The following is a 19,009-nucleotide window of genomic DNA, read 5'->3' on the forward strand; positions in this document are numbered from 1 at the left end:
ACACAATGTTCCCCTCATCCACACTCTTTTCATTCACACTGTAAACATGTCAAATCAGCGTTACCCTCGTCGTCTCGTTAAAGCAGGAATGGTGCGTTCAAGGCCACATGAAAGTCACAAGTTTTCAAACGGTCACAGCATCACGTCACGTCACGGTAGGTACGCAGCGGTGAGGGTTCACTGATGGAAGCGGCGGAGATGCGGAGACGCACGGATGGGCGAGTGTCAGTTTTAGTGTTTGGCCTCTCGGGGGTAGAACTCGGCCAGGGTGCTCTGAGGGATCCGCTTCAGCATCTCTTTGGGGAAAATCCTCATCAGCTGCCATCCGACATCCAGAGTCTCAAACACGCTCCGGTTCTCGTAGGCACCTGCACGCACCAGACACACGAAAAAACCATCAGTATAACGCAAACTCATGCTGATGCCATGACGGACACCACGTATTAACCGTTGCCATGGAAACACAGGTTGTCAGGTCAAAGGCCCCTGTACAACAAACCGTGAACTGCAACTGTTGCTGTATTATACTCAAATACATTCGCTCGTCGGTAAACATATTCTCTTCCTCAGGTCGGTTTCCCCCGGTCGTCATGACTACAGTCAACTCAGAGGTCGTTTCTATCGGGGGGCGAGGAGGTGGAGTAGAAGAGAATCACTCCCATGATTCCCCACCAGCCTCGACTTCATCTTTTCTTTTTGTTTTGATTGAGAGCCCCCTCGTGGTGGAATCTACATACTGCTCGTAACCGGATTAATTTGTGGAAAATATCTTATATCTAATACAATATATTATTTCTAATAGCACTAACGCTTCGTTTGTTTTCCAAAATATCCTGTCCTTCATTCCTCTTTTAATTGTCATATCTGTTGTAAATGTTGCATACTTGATTTTATGTCTGTATAATTTAAAATGTTCTACTTTTAATGACCTGATGTCCTCACAAATTTGATCCAAGTATTCAAAGACGAAGAGGAAAATCCAAAACATTCGGGCCTCGGTTTAATTTCAACTGACCACATCATACTGTCCAAAAGTATGATGTGATAAATTGTGCCCCAATGCACCTTGGGAGATGAAGTTTTTCTCAAACTTGGTGAGGAACTCCAGATAGAGCAGGTCATCAGCTGTCAGAGCCTCCTCCCCCACCACCGCCTTCATCGCCTGCACGTCCTTCCCTATGGCATAACACGCGTACTACACACACATACACACACACACACACACACACACGCACGCACACACACACACACCACATACACACACACACACACACACACACACACACACACACACATATACACACACACATATACACACACACACACACACACACACACACACACACACATACACACACACACACACACACACACACACACACGTTTTCACAGAGGTGAAGGTGAAGGTGAGCATGTGCAGTAAGAAGCTGGAAGTGTGTGTGAGCTCACCAGCTGGTTGGAGACGTCAGAGTGGTCTCTGCGGGTCATTCCCTCCCCGATGGCGGACTTCATCAGACGAGAGAGAGACGGCAGCACGTTGATGGGCGGATAGATCTACACCACAGAAGAAAAGGTACAAACTTTGTTAGACGTCAACAAGTCCTTATTCAAGATCAACAAGTCCTTAGTCAAGCTCAACAAGTCCCAAGTCAAGATCAGCAAGTCCTAAGTTAAGATCTACAAATCCTTAGCCAAGATCAACAAGTCCCAAGTCAAGATCAACAAGCCCTGAGTCCAGATCAACAAGTCCTGAGTCCAGATCAACAAGTCCTTAGTCAAGATCAACAAGTCCTGAGTCCAGATCAACAAGTCCTTAGTCAAAATCAACAAGTCCCAAGTCAAGATCAACAAATCCTGAGTCCAGATCAATAAGTTCTCAGTCCAGGTCAACAAGTTATTAGACTAGAAAAGTCCCAAGTCAAGATCAACAAGTCCTGAGTCCAGATCAATAAGTCCTAAGTCAAGATCAACAAGTCCTTAGGCAAGAACAGCAAGTCCTTAGGCAAGAACAGCAAGTCCTTGGAGACTATCTACAAGTCCTGAGTCAAGATCAACAAGTCCTTAGACTAGAAAAGTCCCAAGTCAAGAGTATGAAGTCCTTGGACAATATCTACAAGTCATAAGTCAAGATCAAAAGGTCCCAAGTCAAGAACAAAAATCCTAGGACAAGTTCTACAATTGTTAAGTCCAGACCAACAGGTCTTCAGTCTTCAGTACCTGTCTGTTGTGAAGTTGTCGGTCCACGTAGATCTGTCCCTCGGTGATGTAACCCGTCAGGTCGGGAATGGGATGAGTGATATCTGAGACACCAGAACACTCATTAGCACTGTGTTAGCATTAGCATTAGCTCTTTTAGGTTTGTATTTACCGTCGTTGGGCATGGTGAGGATGGGGATCTGAGTGATGGAGCCGTTCCGTCCCTCCACTCTGCCCGCTCTCTCGTAGATGGTCGCCAGGTCGGTGTACATGTAACCAGGGAAACCACGCCGGCCCGGCACTTCCTCTCTGGCTGCAGACACCTGAGAGAAGAAGAGTTATTCACAGGTGAGTAAGTTTATTCCCATCATCGTGTAGTCATTTCAGAAAAGAATCACAGAAACATTGGCTGACCTCTCGCAGAGCCTCGGCGTACGAGCTCATATCGGTGAGGATGACAAGGACGTGTTTCTCGCACTGATAGGCCAGATACTCTGCTGATGTCAGAGCTAAACGAGGCGTGATGATTCGCTCGATGCTGCAATGAAGAAGTCAGTTAAAGTCTTTTAGAAAAGACATTCTGCATATTGGTAACAGCTGAAGTGTGTGGTGTCGCTACGATTATTTTCCTGCTCCAGATCGAGTCGGAGCCTCCCGATGCGTTGCCTCCAACAGAATATCTGCAACAGCCAATGAGAGCGAGCACACCGGGCGGCATCACCAACCGGATGTTGCGTCACTTTTAACAGCTCACAAACATGGCGGCGAAAACATAAACACAACTGAACCCCGAGCCGAGTGGAATGCTGAAGATGAAGAGCAGCTTGTGTAACTATGGCAACAACACGAGTGTCTTTATAACGTCTCATGAAGACGAACCACGAAGCCAGCTGACCACGTCCATCGTCCTCCATGTTTTTTTTTTTTCTGAAGTCACGTTTGATCATGTGAGTTTCTGTGAGATCTCACGGCCTCGCTGAATCGTCTCGTGTGTGCGTTCAGAGGTTTATAAAGTTTCAAAGACTGTCCTCATGTCTGTGGTCTACATGTTTTAAAAATCGGTTAAAGGCTTTATATGTGATTTTTTGATCCAGCAGATGTCGCCCTTGAGCACCAGCATGAAATCAAAACAGCGCACGGTGCATTGTTGTGTTAGCATGCTAATGCTAGCGATCTTTATTATGCTCGTATCTTCACACTGCATGTAAATTTACCCGAAATGAGCGTGATCTAGAAACGCAGTTAAGCAGTGAGTACAGTATGTTATTCTTCTTTTCTCTAGTCCCTCAATTAAACAACTTTTAAACGCGAGGGGAGGAGTCAGCCGTCCTGACGATGTAAACAAACTGAAGATAGGACTCTGAAAACTCGGAAAACATCACAGACAGTGGGACTCAGGGTTACACCCATTGTAGACAGTCATGACTCACATAGTTATTTTCAGAGGATATACTTGATTTCTATTATATTTAAGTGTGAAAAGTCGCATATTAAGCCTTTAAGATCGTCCAGTGCGTAGCCGGCCTCATAAAACGTAGCCACCTACAGCATCTTTATTTTCTCTCTCTCTTCCCTTTTGTCAACAAGTGTGCAAAACCCAAAGCTGATTTTTTTCAAGTACAGAGACTTTACAGGGTTTTTCCTGAGACGTGTGTTTTATGCCAAATCTATCTGAATCATCTCCAAACCGCATGAAATGAGCTTTTCAATCCTCGAGGAAACAATCAACGGAAATCTCTTGGAATGAAAGATAATCCTCTAAAACACAACAGAATGAGGGTATGTTCACAGGGAGTAAAAATGGAGACGCTCGATGTACAAACATGTATTTCAGCTGGTCGCTCTTTTGTTTTTTTTATTAGGTAGAAACTGCTTCAAACTGGGGCTCTTTCTGCTGTCACAGGGGAGGTGATTAAAGAAAAGGTTCGTACGTGGGGTCGTTGGCCAGGTTGAGGAACAGACAGACGTTGTCCATGGAACCGTTCTCCTCAAAGTCGGACTTAAAGAAGCGAGCGGTCTCCATGTTCACCTGGAGGCAAAGAAGAGAAACTTCACTTTAGTAAGTGTTCATCTGAAACAGAAAGTTTGATTCTTCCTTTTTCTTAAAGTTCTGTAAACGTGTCATCGTGAGGCTGCAGACTGACACCATCGAGGAGCATGTCGTAGAAGACCTCCTGTCAAACATTAGATGGATCATGTGACATGAAATCTTAATGTGTGCTTAATAAATCCAGATACCTTATGTTTTGCATCCCGGCTATTTCTATGTTTTATAAATATTCAGTTTTTCTGTAAATTAGCTCTCCCTACTGTATAGTGGTCGTTTTGCATCACTTCCTTTAGGAACAGGAAGTAGGAAGTTTTAGTGTGCACATGGTCTAGTAGAGGGCTAGAATTTGTGGCAGGAGCTCAAGAGTAAATCCGGTGCCATCCAGTTGTTTCTCCAGCAGAGGCACTGCTTGTAAGTTGTTCAGATGTTTATTTAGGTTTTCACCTTAAGATATTGGAAAGTATCTTTGTTGTATTATTAAATTTGCATACATTAATGCATTCCATTTAAACAATTAAGACACATCTACAAGCATAAAAGTAGTTAGCTTGTTTATTATTTTGATGATTACAACTTATCTTTGTATAAAGGACATCTTGTTAATTGTGTTGTACCAATCTGTATTTTCAGTTTCACTCCTGATTCTTAACCTCATGCACATTGAGTCTGGAACAAATTAAGGAGCTAGAACACTACATCCTGACTCCCGTGTCGTTTTATACAGAGTTTGGCTGGCAGCTGTCTAGTTGAAGTTATGACACCTCAGCGGGGACAGTACACCTTAAGAGGAGCATGTCATGCAGATACCTTAAGAGATATCTGTAGCCTTCAGACAGGAGCAAACGTCATCAGTTTCACTCTCTGTTTGGGCCAAATCACTGCCCGTCTGCCCCTGGCTTCCATCTCCCTCCGCCCTCCAGAATCATTTTCTGGCCCTCAGTCGACCACAAATACAAAGTGTGGGACGGAGGGTTGTGTGCAGTCTTCTCCACACATCGAAGAAAAATATGTTAAAAAAAGATGGAAGTTTGATGTTTCTGTTGAACTTTGGCTCGCTGTCTTTACAGCAACACAATCCTGTTTCCCCTCCACAGAGTGTCAAAACGTTCTTGAAATATGAAAAAAAAATTCCAACGAGACAATAAAGAAGAGAAGACTGCTTTTATCTGATGAGGACTGAAAGTCACTTCAGTGCACACATGACACTAAACGCAGAGAATACACCTCATAAAGACGCCTTCAGGTGTTTGAGACGAGGAGTTAGAGATCACCAGAGAGTGAATTCTTATTATTTAAAAAGAGTATCTCTAGTCCTCACCCCCATGGCAGCAAAAACGATGGCGAAGTTGTCCTCGCTGTAGTCCATCACGTCCTTGGACTTCTTCACCAAACCGGCCTGACGACAGATCTGAGCGGCGATCTGGAAACACACGAGGAGAGAAAGAGAGACGGTGTTAAAGACTCTGCTGGAGTGAACGAGGAAATAATCAGTAGAGAGATTCAGAGAGGAAAATGAACATTAGCTACTTTAGCTCCAACATTACAATCCTGTTTTTTGCATTCATACAACATGATTATTACTTGAACTACATTTTTCTGGATTATACTCAGACTTTTACTGAAGGAACAATCTCAGTGACTGTAGATTGTTTCTTGGACTCTGAGGTGAGGTCATGGTTCTCTGCCTGAAAACAGCTGATTGCTCTCTCCAGGTGCTGAGTTCGTCTTTAACCCGAGTGGAGGAGTTTGAGTATCTCAGGTCTTGTTCACAGTGAGGGTAAGATGGACCGTAAGATTGACGGGCGGGTTGGTGCAGCGTCAGCAGCGATGCGAACGTTTTTTGCAAACCGTCGTGGTTTGAGAGGGAGCTGAGCGTGAAGGCAAATCAGCTCGACCTTCGTTCCGACCCTCGACTGTGGTCATGGGCTTTGGGTAGTGACCGAACGAATGAGATCGCGGGTACAAGCGTCTGAAATGAGTTTCCTCTGGAGGGGGTCTGGACTCAGCCTCAGAGAGAGGGGGAGGAGCTTAGACATTCAGGGGGGAGCTCGGAGTAAAGCCGCTGCTCCGTCACATCGAGAGGATCCAGTTGAGGTGGTTCAGGCACCTGATCAGGATCCTCCTGGATGCCCCCCTTTGGAGGTATTCCGGGCACGCCCAACAGGGAGGAGACCCCCGTTAGACCCAGAGGGATTATACATCCCGTCTGGACTGGGAATGCCGCAGAATCCCTCAGAAGGATGAGCTAGTTGCCATGGCGACCGGACCTCAGATAAGCGGAAGATAATGATTGGATGGCTGGATTATTACTGTAATGTGGTATTTGAACTTTAATGGTAGTAAAGGGTCTGAACAGGTCGCCCATCACTGAAAAGTCATCCAGAGAAATGTTATTATTCTCATCCTAACTTAATTTTTGTTACATCTATCAAATTACAGGGAAGAGACAAAAGTTATTCATTGATATTAAACTGGGAGGATTTGTCGGTTCAACGTGATCTGCTTCTGTGTCTGTGCGATGCACCTCGTTGTGCGGCAGCCCTGCAGCAGAGAAGATGGGTATTTTCTGTCCTCTGGCGATGCTGTTCATGCCGTCGATGGCAGATATTCCCGTCTGGATCATCTCCTCGGGGTAAATACGACACTGAGGGTTTATGGGCTGACCTGAAACATGGAAACAGGCGTTATAAACATCAGAACAGAGGACATATTCATGCAAACACAAAGAGAGATAAGGGAACGGGTTGTTCCACTCCCAACCTCCAGAGCAGAACATTTTTCACTAATCACAACATGTTGGTCTCTTTTCAGTGTGTGCAGGTTAAAGCCCTGTGTCCTTGTCGATACTTTGAGCCTCGGCGCAGAGGGTCAGCGTACCCATGATGTCCAGGAAGTCTTCAGCCAGGACGGCAGGTCCTCTGTCGATGGGTTTACCTGATCCATTAAACACACGACCTGAACACACAAACACAGACGCGTTCAGAACATGTAGAGTTTTCACGGACGTGTTCCTGCAGAGCTTCAGGTCTTCATGTGGTGTATCAGAACCAGATAGAGACAGGGACTGTGACGCAGAGTTTAATCACAGTCCAGGCCGGTACACAGAAAGGAAACAAATCCAAAGGGAGCAGGCAAAACGGTAAGGCAGGTACGGTCAAAAATCAAAAGTCTACTAGGAAAAAAAAGGCTGGAACAAGGTGACACACAGGAACACACTAAAGACTAAACTATGAAACATTAAGACAAAAACACACAAGGGAAACAAGCAACACTAGGATGAATAACCACAAGGAAAACTAAGCTTTGAAATGGACAAAATACAAACTAAAGACCGAATCATGAGAGTAGAACGTAACAACACCAGGATACAAAATAACACAGGAAACGCTAAAGACTAATCTAGGAAACACACAAGGGAAACAAACACCAGGGAGCGTTAATACAAAAACACAGACAGGAGAAATGAAAACATGGAAACCTAAACGCTAAAATACAAAACTAAATAAGACCAAATCATGACATGGTTCAAATGTGAGTTTTAGATAAACGGTGTGACGCACCCAACATGTCCTCAGAGACCGGCGTCCGTAAGATGTCTCCTGTGAACTCGCAGCTCGTCTTCTTGGCGTCGATACCCGAAGTCCCCTCAAACACCTGCAGGGGGCAGCGCGGACAGAGCGCTGAATCTAAACCTGTGAGTTTATCACTGCAGCAGAAGCTTTAAAATACTCTGAAGGATTTTTCACACGCGCACAAAACTCCTGAGGTTTGAGTTGAATGTGTGCACCAACAGGGTGCTCATTTTTTTTAGATCTCACTTTCTATGCACCTCACAGAGTCACCTCAGGAGCATCGGTACACCTCTGCTGTTGGTTTTTAAAACTTCAAAATCTGACATCTTTGAGGTTGTAAAAGATGAGAGTACCTGCACCACAGCTTTGGAGCCGGAGACCTCCAACACCTGGCCGCTCCTCCTCGTTCCGTCGGGCAGCGTGAGATGGACGATCTCTGCGTACCGCGGAAACTGAGAAACACAGACGCACGCGTGTCAGATACAGGAAGAGGCTTTGAATTCTGAACTTTAACAAACATGTCAGTGTCTTTTGAAATAACGAGTCGACGACACTCTGACACCAAAAGGTTTAAAAACGTGTCCATAATGGAGCAACTACTTTCTTTATGAGTGTTATTCATTCGCTCCAGTTCTGCTCGTTAACGGCAGTGGACTCATTTAAAGGGGTTTAACGACCAACAGGGAACCCGTTTGCAGCCAACGTGTCCTCAGGTGCCGGTCGGTTGCAGGAACATGAAAAAAATCAATAAACTGCGGCACACTGAAAATGACTTTACTGTCACTTTATTATGAGCAAATAAAACGTTTCATCTGCAGCTTCCTTCACGTCTGCCCAGCAGCTAGAGGGTTAATCTGATAGATTTACAGGTGGGCCATATTTTAGAGTCATCTAAGACGACTAGGTGCATAAGTGTTGGGACTGTTGTGGTTAATTTGTTGTTCATGCAGCAGGTGAACGGTGTGCTCGCTTTCCGCAGGAATCAAAGAGTTCTGAGTCCTCGGAGGTCTTCGGTCGTCCCCCTTACCTTCACCTGATCCAGGATCACCAGCGGACCATTGACTCCAGACACAGTTTTGTAGGCTGAGGAGGCAGAAAACAAGGGAGTCAGAGTTCTGAGACGGTGAATACAAACAGAATGAGAGCAGCGAGCAGACCTGCAGCTTCTCCGATGTGAGGATTTATTTCTTTAATATCACGGTGAACTCATTACCTTCAGCTTTTTTCAACATCTTCACTCTGGGCCTGGATATCTCTGGTGGACATTTCCCAATATTTCATGAAGGTATAAATGAATTAAACAAACCTCTGCTCCCAGGTCTGTCTCAGTTTAATGGATGTAACGTAAAACTTTAATGCATCTGATCACATTATTAGTGGTCTGGAGGAGGAGGAGGAGCAGGGAGCTGCAGAGTGGATTTATTTTTGTTCTTCTGAGGCCCACACACATTCACGAGCCTGGGCTTCAAATGTGGATCATTTTCAAACATCATCTGGACAAAAAAAATGTCATAATCATGCAAAAAAAAAAAGCCCCAAAATCTGGAGTTTGAATCTTTAAATGTCTTATTCATTGTCCAAACTACAACGATGATCAGTTAAATATCAAACGTTCATACATACAGGCTTATCAAAATACAATTTATTGATGATTCTTGCACATTATTGCACTGTTCACTACCCAACATTCAACAAATAGTTTCCGCTCTTTTAAACATATTCATCCCCTGAATATCTGGCTGTAACTTGTGAGTCTAAAACAGTTTAAAGTCTTCAAAATGACGCACTGATCTTTTACTAAAGTCTTCACACATCAAACATTCTGCAGAGTGCAAACATCCAGATACTCAGGCTTCAGTTGGACTCACTGAGGCGGGGCTGGGAGATGTAATCCCGGCGCACGGCCATCACCTGCTCCCGGGTGGCGGCGCTAGGAGCCGGAGCGGCGGCCGGAGGTCTGCTCCCGCTGACGGCGGAGGAGAGCTCGCTCATGGCCCCGTTCACCATCCCTCGGAGCGCCTTCATCGCCATGTTTGCACCTGCAGCAGCCGCAGCGGCAGCAGCAGCAGCAGCGCACACAGTCGTGACAGACTCCGCGCATGCGCAGCGAACCCCAGCAGCTGCATCGTGCTTGATACTGATTCTGTAAAAATGTTTTATCAGTAACTTAAAGCGACCAGGAGAGATGTAATGCCTGCTCACAGCTGTAGTATTACCCGCAGAGTTAAAACTATGAACTCATTTAGAACAACTACAGAAGCCTTTGAGGGACATTTTTAAATAGTAAAGTGAGCAACAGGTGGTTGAGTTCATGTTATTTAATATGTGCATGTTCTCTAAATGTTTGGGTAAATATCTGATTGTCCTGTCTGTCTGTGGAGGGTTTCATAAAAGTATCAAAGAGTTTAATGATTCAAATCTTTAACGATTAAGATTAGTCTAAATATCTTTAAATATATTGTGACACTGTACACAAGGACATTGTGTTGATGTTGGTCAATTGTCTAAAACTGTAACAGAGGTCATTTTAGTAATAGATATATAAACACAGGCGCATCTTAAGTCAAATACTGAAACTGCTGAGGTCTCACTAACTTTTTATATTTGAGCTTTCACAAACGTAAAAAAAAAAGAGACGTTGAAGATGATTTAATTTCATTAAGTATGTTCGACACTTTTCTAAATGTTTTCTGGTTACTGAATCCTTGGGCAAACATTCAGATTATTATTAAGTTAATCTATTAAGGGTCACATATTCTGCTAAACACACTTCACCATGTTTCTGTAACTCTAATGTGTGTCTCTAGTCTGTCTACAAACCCCCCAATGATGAGAAAAGTCCATCCTCTCTCGTTTGGAGATTCTCCCTTCATGACATCACAAAGGGCAGTAGCCCCTCCCCCAGGTGGGTGACACTCCCACAGCTAGGTGTTTGTTCTGCCCTCTGAGTCTGCCTTCTCACCGTAAACAATAGGGGTGCGTTCGAATTGTCCCTCCTATCTCCTTTCACTATCCACTTTACCTTAACCCTGGAAGCATTTAAGTGGCGGCCATGATAAGAGTCGTTCAAATTCTCTAAAAGTTAAGGAAAGGTGGGTCAATGCTTCCTTTATGACCCCCATTAGCATAGGATACACTGGACCATCCTTTACGAAAGGAGATGAGATATGACGCCCCACAATTCCTTGCGGCCGCAACATTTAGAGCGAGTCGCGCATCCGACCGTTCACGAACATTAACGATGATCGTAAAGTGACACAGATCATGTAAGAGATAAAAGATAAGAGACATTTTTATCAGATGATGTTTTATTCAACATATTTCATTCACTTAAGAATGCTTTGTGCAGTTGTACATTTGTATGCTTAAAATATTATATGTAGGCTATATCTTACATAAATGTAACAATTAATATCATACAATCATATTTATGTTGATGTTGATTTCTGAGTGGACAGGAAGCTGCTGGTTTCACTTTTGTTACTTGTAGCCTGGTAGCCTATATTGCTTTTATTTCAATCCCAACCTTATTATTTCACTGGTAAGAAGGCACAGGGGAAAGTTTTTAGATGCGCCTTTAGTAGTCCATTTTCAGAACTAGTAGTTCAGTAGTTTCACCACAGCAGACCCACGTCATTAACCTCCGCCGGCCCGTCGCATTTAATGACGTCTCCTAGTGGAAAATGTGGTCGGATTGTCAGAGCAACGAGATCGCCTTTCCCTAAGTCCTTTATGAATTCTCCTAACATCTTTCCTTAACCTCATGACGTTTCCCCGGGGTTAAGGTAAAGTGGATAGTGAAAGGAGATAGGAGGGACAATTCGAACGCACCCTCGGACATGGAGCGAGAAAGCCCGAGACACCCAAGCCCTTCCAGATAGGGGGCGTGGCCACACAGCTCATTTACATATTTAAAGGTACAGACACAGAAACAGCCTGTTCTGAGCAGGGCTGAAATAGAGGGGTTTATAGGCATGATCAAATACAGGATCAGAGTGGATTTAGAACAAGAAACTTCACACACATGTTTTGAGGAGCTCTGAGACTTATTTAAACTGGTTGAAAATTTAATTTAATGTGTTGTTTCACAGCTTCTGGTTCAAAATGTGACGTCTTGTTCTTGTTTTGACTCTTTAATGACGGGATATTGAATTTCATGTACAAACACTAGAAATTATCAGAGTGGGTGTGCTCTGTAAAAACCTTAAATGGAGAAAACAATCAACGGGTTCCTGGATAATGACAACAGCCACAAGTTAAAGCTCTGATCGTCCACCACCTGATGTGAAACAGTAAACATGTGCAGTGAGAAAAAAAAAGAAAATATAAAACGCGCTGATTAAATCTAAAACTCTGAAGGTTAGCATGTCAGCAGCTCTCCTTGTGTGAGGGATCAACGTTTGGCTGACTTGAGGTCAGAGTGAAAAAAGGCACACCAGCTGAAACACTCCTGACTCATCTTCATTCATGATTACAGGGTCATCTTCTCCCTTCGACCCTTTTTATCCAAATTTTGTCTTTAAATTACTAAAAAGGTACAAAAAGTTTCTCTGAATGTCTCCAGTCGATGAGTTCATCCTGCAGCAGGTAATCAGGCTGTAACGTCTGAAACATAATCCTTAATGGATCGATGGTCTGGATTTGTTTGTACCAGAGAAGGTAGGCGGTTTTAAGGCACCCTCACACGGCCATTTTGCACGCCCCTTGGTTTGTCAGATATGAGAGCAGTTATCAGGTCAACAGGTGTTGCAGTGATGGAAGCGGGCAAGAGAAGTGGTTCAGATAGAAGTGATTGTACCCGACCTAAAAAGCCTCTGCATGTTTCTAATAAGCTCCACGAGCAGAAACGTGCTCAAACTAGGATCAATATTGGAGATGTTTTTGAAAAATGGAGAGAGGTTAGAACACAGAAAGGTTTACAGACCGATGCAGAGCTGGATAAACACTGAAGCTTCAGTGTCCACCACATGGCAACCTGTGTGAGCATCGACTGTAGAGAGGAGGGGGAGGGGGGAGAGACAGCTCTCTACAATGTTTAGCATTTGGACTGCAGTACCCATTTTAAACACTAGGGGTCAGAGTTACATACTGCTCCTTTAAGTTCAGATAGACTCCAGAGAGAAAACAGAAGTGGTGGACAATAAACTCCTGAGTCCTGTGAGGTACAATGTATGTTTTTATGAAAGTAGTGTGGTGTGTTTGTAGAGAGAGCGTGATGTAACAGCTGTTCACCTGCTGCGGGCTGAAGAGATCTTTTTGTACCTGATATAAAGGTAAACTGATTAAGACCCTGAAAGTAAGACAGCTTGGACCCCTGGTTCAGGTCCCTTAAATAAAGAGCGTCATCAGTGTCCTGTCTCCTCTCTCACTTCACTAATGCTCATATGAGCGGACTCGGTCTCTGTGTGCTGGTCTGTCGCGGTGTCTGCTTCTGGGAGCGACCCCCTCCTCCTCACGTCTGCCGTGGCCGTTGGACTCATCGCTCCAGCGTGGGGTGTAGCGGGGGAGGAAAGGAGGAGGAGGAGGAGCTCTCCATCTGTCCTCCTCCTGCCGGCGGGACGATGACCTCCAATCGCGATCATCTGGAGGGTACCTGGACCTGCTCTCCTCTGGGCAGGGGGGTCTCCTCCACTGACTGTCAGGGTGAGGAGGGGTCCGTCGATACGAGTAGAGATTGGCTCCCGTAGGTGGATAGAAAGGAGGGGGAAGGAGCAGAGGAGGATTAGGAAAGTGGCCGTCGTGTGGATGGCGTTGATGTGGGCGGTGGTTTCTTTCTCTGGGAGGGAAGTTTCTGCAGAAGACGTGAGAGAAGAGAGGTCACTTATGTCACTTTTTAAAATCAAATGTAAGACTTTTAAAGACCTCTCAAAGACTCAGACTTAGATGAATAATAAGCTATCAACACGCCCTGTTCTCACATGATCAGGTCATCATAAACGGGAGACATGATGTAGAAAAGAAGTCTCAGCTTTCTGTTGCAAAAAGAATTCATGTTTTATCTGTTTTAGTTTTTAATTTCAGATCAAACAAAGATGACAGAGTGCTGGATAGCCTAGCGGTTATGTTGAGTGCCCTATGCACAGAGGCCATGGTGCTTGCCGCAGTGGCCGTGGGTGCGAATCCGATCTCGTCCCGTTGCCGCACGTCATCCCCTGCTCTCTCTCCTCCCAACACTTCCTGTCTCTCTTCAGCCGTCCAATCCAATAACTGAGGTCTGTTTCAGAAGGTTTAATGAAGTCTGCCGCCGCTCGTCTCTCACCTGTGGTGTCGAGAGTCGTCATGGTGAGGTCGCCTCTCGTCTCCGATGTCTGAGTCCGACGGTCGATGAGAAGCGAGACCTCTCATTGGCTCCTGCTCGGACTCTTCCATCCCGTCGTTGCTGTTTACAAAGGATCACAGGAGACACACTGATTAATATCCAGGACAGTCCAATCAACAAGGAGCAAGGTAACGCAAAAGAACCAATGTTATCTCAGGATGAGTCTGCAGAGGGCGCTAAACGGCTTTTTCTGTAAATCACGCCATAATTCCCCGATATGAAGCCAAGAATTTCACCAGACGACTTCAAGCCTCGACGTAAGCCGCTGAAACCTCTTACATAGACTCTCTTCTCCCAGACCTGGAGAGAACCCCTTCCCTGGCAGCCCTGCAGCGTTCTGCCCCCCCTCAAAAAGGCTTCCAGAGAGCTGGCCAATCAGAAGAAAGTGGGCACATGGGGAGGAGGGGCTTAAAGAGACACCAGCTGAACGGCAGAGGCTGAGGTGAAGGTTTTCACTGACTCCAGGATCAGAGAAATGGAGATGGAGCTTTAAGATCAAATCAAACATAACAAGAAGTAAGACGCAGAAACGTCCCAGTATCACCTTCTCTTCGGTCCATGTTGAAGGTCGTTCAGGTAGTTTTGTCGCTCTATATTGTGTCCCCGTGAAGAGTTAAACACTGACAACAAAAGAAGAAGTTAAAGTTAGATTCAGTTCATTAGAATATTATTACTGACACACATTAAAACATTCAGAACACTCACACTGAACGGCCTCCTGAGGATCCATCCCGTCCACATCGATCAGATACCTGCAGGTCACACAACAGACGTTACACACACACACAACAGACGTTACACACACACACAACAGATGTTACACACACACACACACAACAGATGTTACACACACAAACAGATGTTACACACACAGATGTTACACACACACACACACACACACACACACACACACACACACACACACCAGACGTTACACACACAGCTGTTACACACACACACAAAACAGCTGTTACACACACACACACACACAAAACAGCTGTTACACACACACGTTACACACACGCACAGATGTAACACACACACACACACACACACAGCTCTTACACACACACAGATGTAACACACACACACACACACAGATGTTACATACACAGCTCTTACACACACACAGATGTAACACGCACACACACACACACACACACACAGATGTTACATACACACACTGTCACACAGTTAATCATCTGGTGCTGACACCCCGCTGCAAGTTTTTTTCGGTGCTCTCACCTGCAGATCAGGTATCCTGTGCGGTTCAGACCGTGCGTGCAGTGGACTCCGATCAGCTTGTCTGCAATCAAGTAAAGTTAAGTCGTGCATGTAGGCAGTGAGTTCAGGACGGACATTACTGAGCTGGATAGCTGTCGTGGGTACAGTTTTACTGAGGAGGCTACGATGGAGGGTCCATTATAGTTTGTGTTTTTGAAATTTGTTTCCTGTACAGTGCGGGCAAAAGCGATACGCAGCCTGGCAGCCTAGCCTGTGAGCCTGAGCTCAGGGCAACAAACCCCACTAATGTGTTTGCAGATCGTCAGACACACATTTGAAGATATGTATACGCATTTGTGAATCTGTGTACGCATTTGTGGATCTGTGTGTGCATATTCAAATAGTTTTGCCACAATAATAGCTCCATAGGAAAAAGTCCCGCTCAGGGATCCACCAGGTAGGATGTCAGGATGAAACAAAGTGTGACCCAGGGTATAAAAACTGAAAAGAAAAGCACTGCTTACTAGACAAGCCTTTTCCAATCGTGTGTATTTCTCACCGTTATCTGCGTTGTCTCTCAGAAACTTTCGTACGGCTCGTTTGAAGCTCAGGATTGTTTCATCGCTCGGAATCTGGTGACCGGCCGTGAAGATCTTCACAAACAACAAAGACTCTGGTAAATCCTGCAAACAAACAAAGAGCAGATCTGAGCAACTCCTGAATCATCCTGTTTACACACACACACACACACACACACACACACACACGTTAAACACACACACACAGCTGTTAAACACACACACACAGCTGTTAAACACACACATCACACATCTCACACATCTCACACACACACACACACACACACACACACACACACACACACACACACACACACACACACACACACACACACACACACACACACACACACACACACACACACACACACACACACACACACACACACACACACACACACACACACACACACACACACACACACACACACACACACACAGCTGTTAAACACAAACACACACACGTTACACACACACACACACACACACACACAGGTGTTAAACACACACACACACACACACACACAGGTGTTAAACATACACACACACACACACAGCTGTTAAACACACACACACACACACACACGCACACACACACACACACACACACACAGCTGTTAAACACACACACACACACACACACACACACACACACACACACACACACAGGTGTTAAACATACACACACACACAGCTGTTAAACACGCACACACACACACACAGCTGTTAAACACACACACACACATGCACACACACAGCTGTTAAACACACACACACGCACACACACACACACACACAGCTGTTAAACACACACACACAGCTTTTAAACACACACACACACACACACACGCACACACACACACACACAGCTGTTAAACACAAACACACACACGTTACACACACACACACACACACAGCTGTTAAACACAAACACGTTACACACACACACACACACACAGGTGTTAAACACACACACAGCTGTTAAACACAAACACGTTACACACACACACACACACACACACACACACACACACACACACAGGTGTTAAACACACACACACAGCTGTTAAACACACACACACAGCTGTTAAACACACACACACACACACACACACACACACACACACACACACACACACACACACACACACAGAAGTGTTAAACACACACACACACACAGCTGTTAAACACACACACAGCTGTTACACACACACACACACACACACACACACACACACACAGCTGTTACACACACACACACACACACACACACAGCTGTTACACACACACACACACACACACACACACACACACACACACACACACAGTAAACCTGTGTGAGTGTGTGTTGGCGTTCACCTGCAGGTTGTAGTAGCGTTTGGTGAAGGTGAGGTCTACGATCAAACCCAGATCTTGTTTTTCTTTCTTCAGAGAGTCGAGCAGCTCCCAGGGTCCGAACACGTCCCGATCTGACAGCTGACGGTTCAAAGACTAAAAGAAGAACACACACCGATTACATCATTATATACAAATGCAGTGCTGCTCTATGTGACCTCCTGTGTTCTTACAGTCTGTGTTCCTGACCTGTTTCAGAGGCACTTTGAAAGCGATGAAACGTGAACCGTGAAGTCTTTTCCCCACAGCTTTGTAATTGAGCCATCTGTCAGGAAAAAACACGATGTAAACGAGACAACATTTACCAACTATTCAAAACATATTTAGAAGAAATAAATGAAAGAAAATGGATGAAAACAGATGGAAAACAATAAGTTTCCTCAGGCGGGCTCAGGTGCTTCCTTGTAAATAACTAAGAAAAAGAAGAAGAAGGAGGAGGAGGAGAAGAAAAGAAGAAGCTGTGTTTCAGTCTGAAGATAATCACATCAGTGCTACATCTCCTCCTCCTGTGACTCACTTTTATAACAAGAAGTTATACAAACAGGAAATAAAAAGATAAAATATCAAATCAACTCCAGATTATTTTTAACTCCACCAATTCAACTAGTTCCACAGTTTAACTGAAACTAGGCTGTTGTTAAGCAACCCGGACATTCTATTCTCCTGTTGGTGTCCATGGTTACCACAGAGCAGCTCCTCTGTAGTATGAACCTTTACTTGAAATTGATCATGAAACCAGTGACGTCAGAGTCTGAGGTTTCAGATGATAAATACAGAAAACCTCATGATATAATACATCATGATGTTGTTCTCCTGCATCGACCGTCAGGGAATGTCTCCTGTCCAATCAGATTGCTCTGAACTGTTGTTTAATCATATTTATCTCCATTGTTGACATGTTCACGTGTGTTTTTTCTGTCACTCACCTGTCAGGTATGCCGTTTTTCTTACTGTGCCGGGACATTTCCAAAGTCTTCCTCTAACGTTTCTATTTAATCTCTTCCAAAATAAAACGATCTTTAGACCTGTAATGTTGCCACGTGCGGTTACCACAGTTACCTCTTTATATCTGTGTGTTACGTTAATAAGTTAATTTACCGTAACTGAAAACTTGAACACAATCACTAAAGACGAGATTACATCGTTTAAAACACTGTTAATCATCGTCTTTCTAACTGTAGTCAAACAAAAACAAACCAGTGTTTGTATCGAACCTGCTCACACACTCAGGGCAGCCTGCTGTCTGACGCCGGCTGCCGTCGCATGTGTATGACGTCATGACACGTCATGTAAAGAAAACAGTTAACAGCGGAGTTTTTTTTAAATGTATTTATTTAACAATGCAATGTACAAAACAAGAAAGGGAAAACAGTACAGATATTTATGGTGAAATCAAAAAAAAAAAAAATTAAATATAAAGACGGGACAAATTTGATCGACTGAATCTTTACCGGAATGGTTTTTAATAAATTACATTGAACAAATAGTAAAACAAATAAAAAGTGGTGAACAGACAAAAGAGCACAAAAAAGCAAAGACACTTTGAGAGAGTGAGGATTTAAATTTATCAGTATAAGGTTTTTGATGGGTTGATGTGTTTCCATATAGCTACATGTATGTTTATGATATAATAATAATAATAATAATAAGGTTAACAATATGTGAGATGTTACAG

The 19,009-nt window shown here is 44.3% G+C and overlaps 3 protein-coding genes across 6 annotated transcripts in view; all 3 read right to left on the reverse strand.

Annotated features, from left to right (window-relative positions):
• Positions 1 to 228: 228 nt before the first annotated feature.
• On the reverse strand, positions 229 to 10,357 carry atp6v1b2 (ATPase H+ transporting V1 subunit B2). 2 transcript variants are annotated; one of them, XM_061061412.1, is made up of 14 exons: positions 9,687 to 10,357; positions 8,846 to 8,901; positions 8,172 to 8,270; positions 7,807 to 7,900; positions 7,124 to 7,201; positions 6,771 to 6,910; positions 5,565 to 5,666; positions 4,128 to 4,225; positions 2,611 to 2,734; positions 2,369 to 2,519; positions 2,218 to 2,300; positions 1,450 to 1,554; positions 1,066 to 1,195; positions 229 to 368 (listed from the first exon to the last, which is right to left on the reverse strand). In XM_061061412.1, exons 1-14 carry the CDS (start codon positions 9,847 to 9,849, stop codon positions 232 to 234), a joined length of 1,560 nt encoding a protein of 519 aa, XP_060917395.1. In that variant the 5' UTR covers positions 9,850 to 10,357; the 3' UTR covers positions 229 to 231. The 2 variants fall into 2 exon arrangements, with proteins under 2 accessions (XP_060917395.1, XP_060917396.1); XM_061061413.1 differs by lacking the exon at positions 9,687 to 10,357 and adding an exon at positions 9,032 to 9,420.
• Positions 10,358 to 10,456: 99 nt separating this feature from the next.
• On the reverse strand, positions 10,457 to 18,587 carry LOC132992222 (RNA/RNP complex-1-interacting phosphatase-like). Its single transcript, XM_061061416.1, has 9 exons — positions 18,261 to 18,587; positions 17,524 to 17,599; positions 17,299 to 17,430; positions 15,921 to 16,044; positions 15,383 to 15,443; positions 14,843 to 14,889; positions 14,682 to 14,757; positions 14,078 to 14,197; positions 10,457 to 13,609 (listed from the first exon to the last, which is right to left on the reverse strand). Exons 1-9 carry the CDS (start codon positions 18,296 to 18,298, stop codon positions 13,192 to 13,194), a joined length of 1,092 nt encoding a protein of 363 aa, XP_060917399.1. The 5' UTR covers positions 18,299 to 18,587; the 3' UTR covers positions 10,457 to 13,191.
• The window catches only part of dennd1a (DENN/MADD domain containing 1A), a 168,485-nt gene continuing 159,932 nt past the window's right edge, over positions 10,457 to 19,009 (reverse strand). For 2 of the 3 annotated variants that reach the window (XM_061061404.1, XM_061061402.1), the window contains one exon: positions 10,457 to 12,886. The gene's annotated coding sequence lies outside the window, so the exon portion shown is untranslated. The remainder of the gene's footprint in view (positions 12,887 to 19,009) is intronic. The other variant, XM_061061403.1, reaches the window with a different exon arrangement.

Source organism: Labrus mixtus, chromosome 17 (genome assembly GCF_963584025.1).
Source record: "Labrus mixtus chromosome 17, fLabMix1.1, whole genome shotgun sequence".
Classification (NCBI taxonomy): Eukaryota; Metazoa; Chordata; class Actinopteri; order Labriformes; family Labridae; genus Labrus; species Labrus mixtus.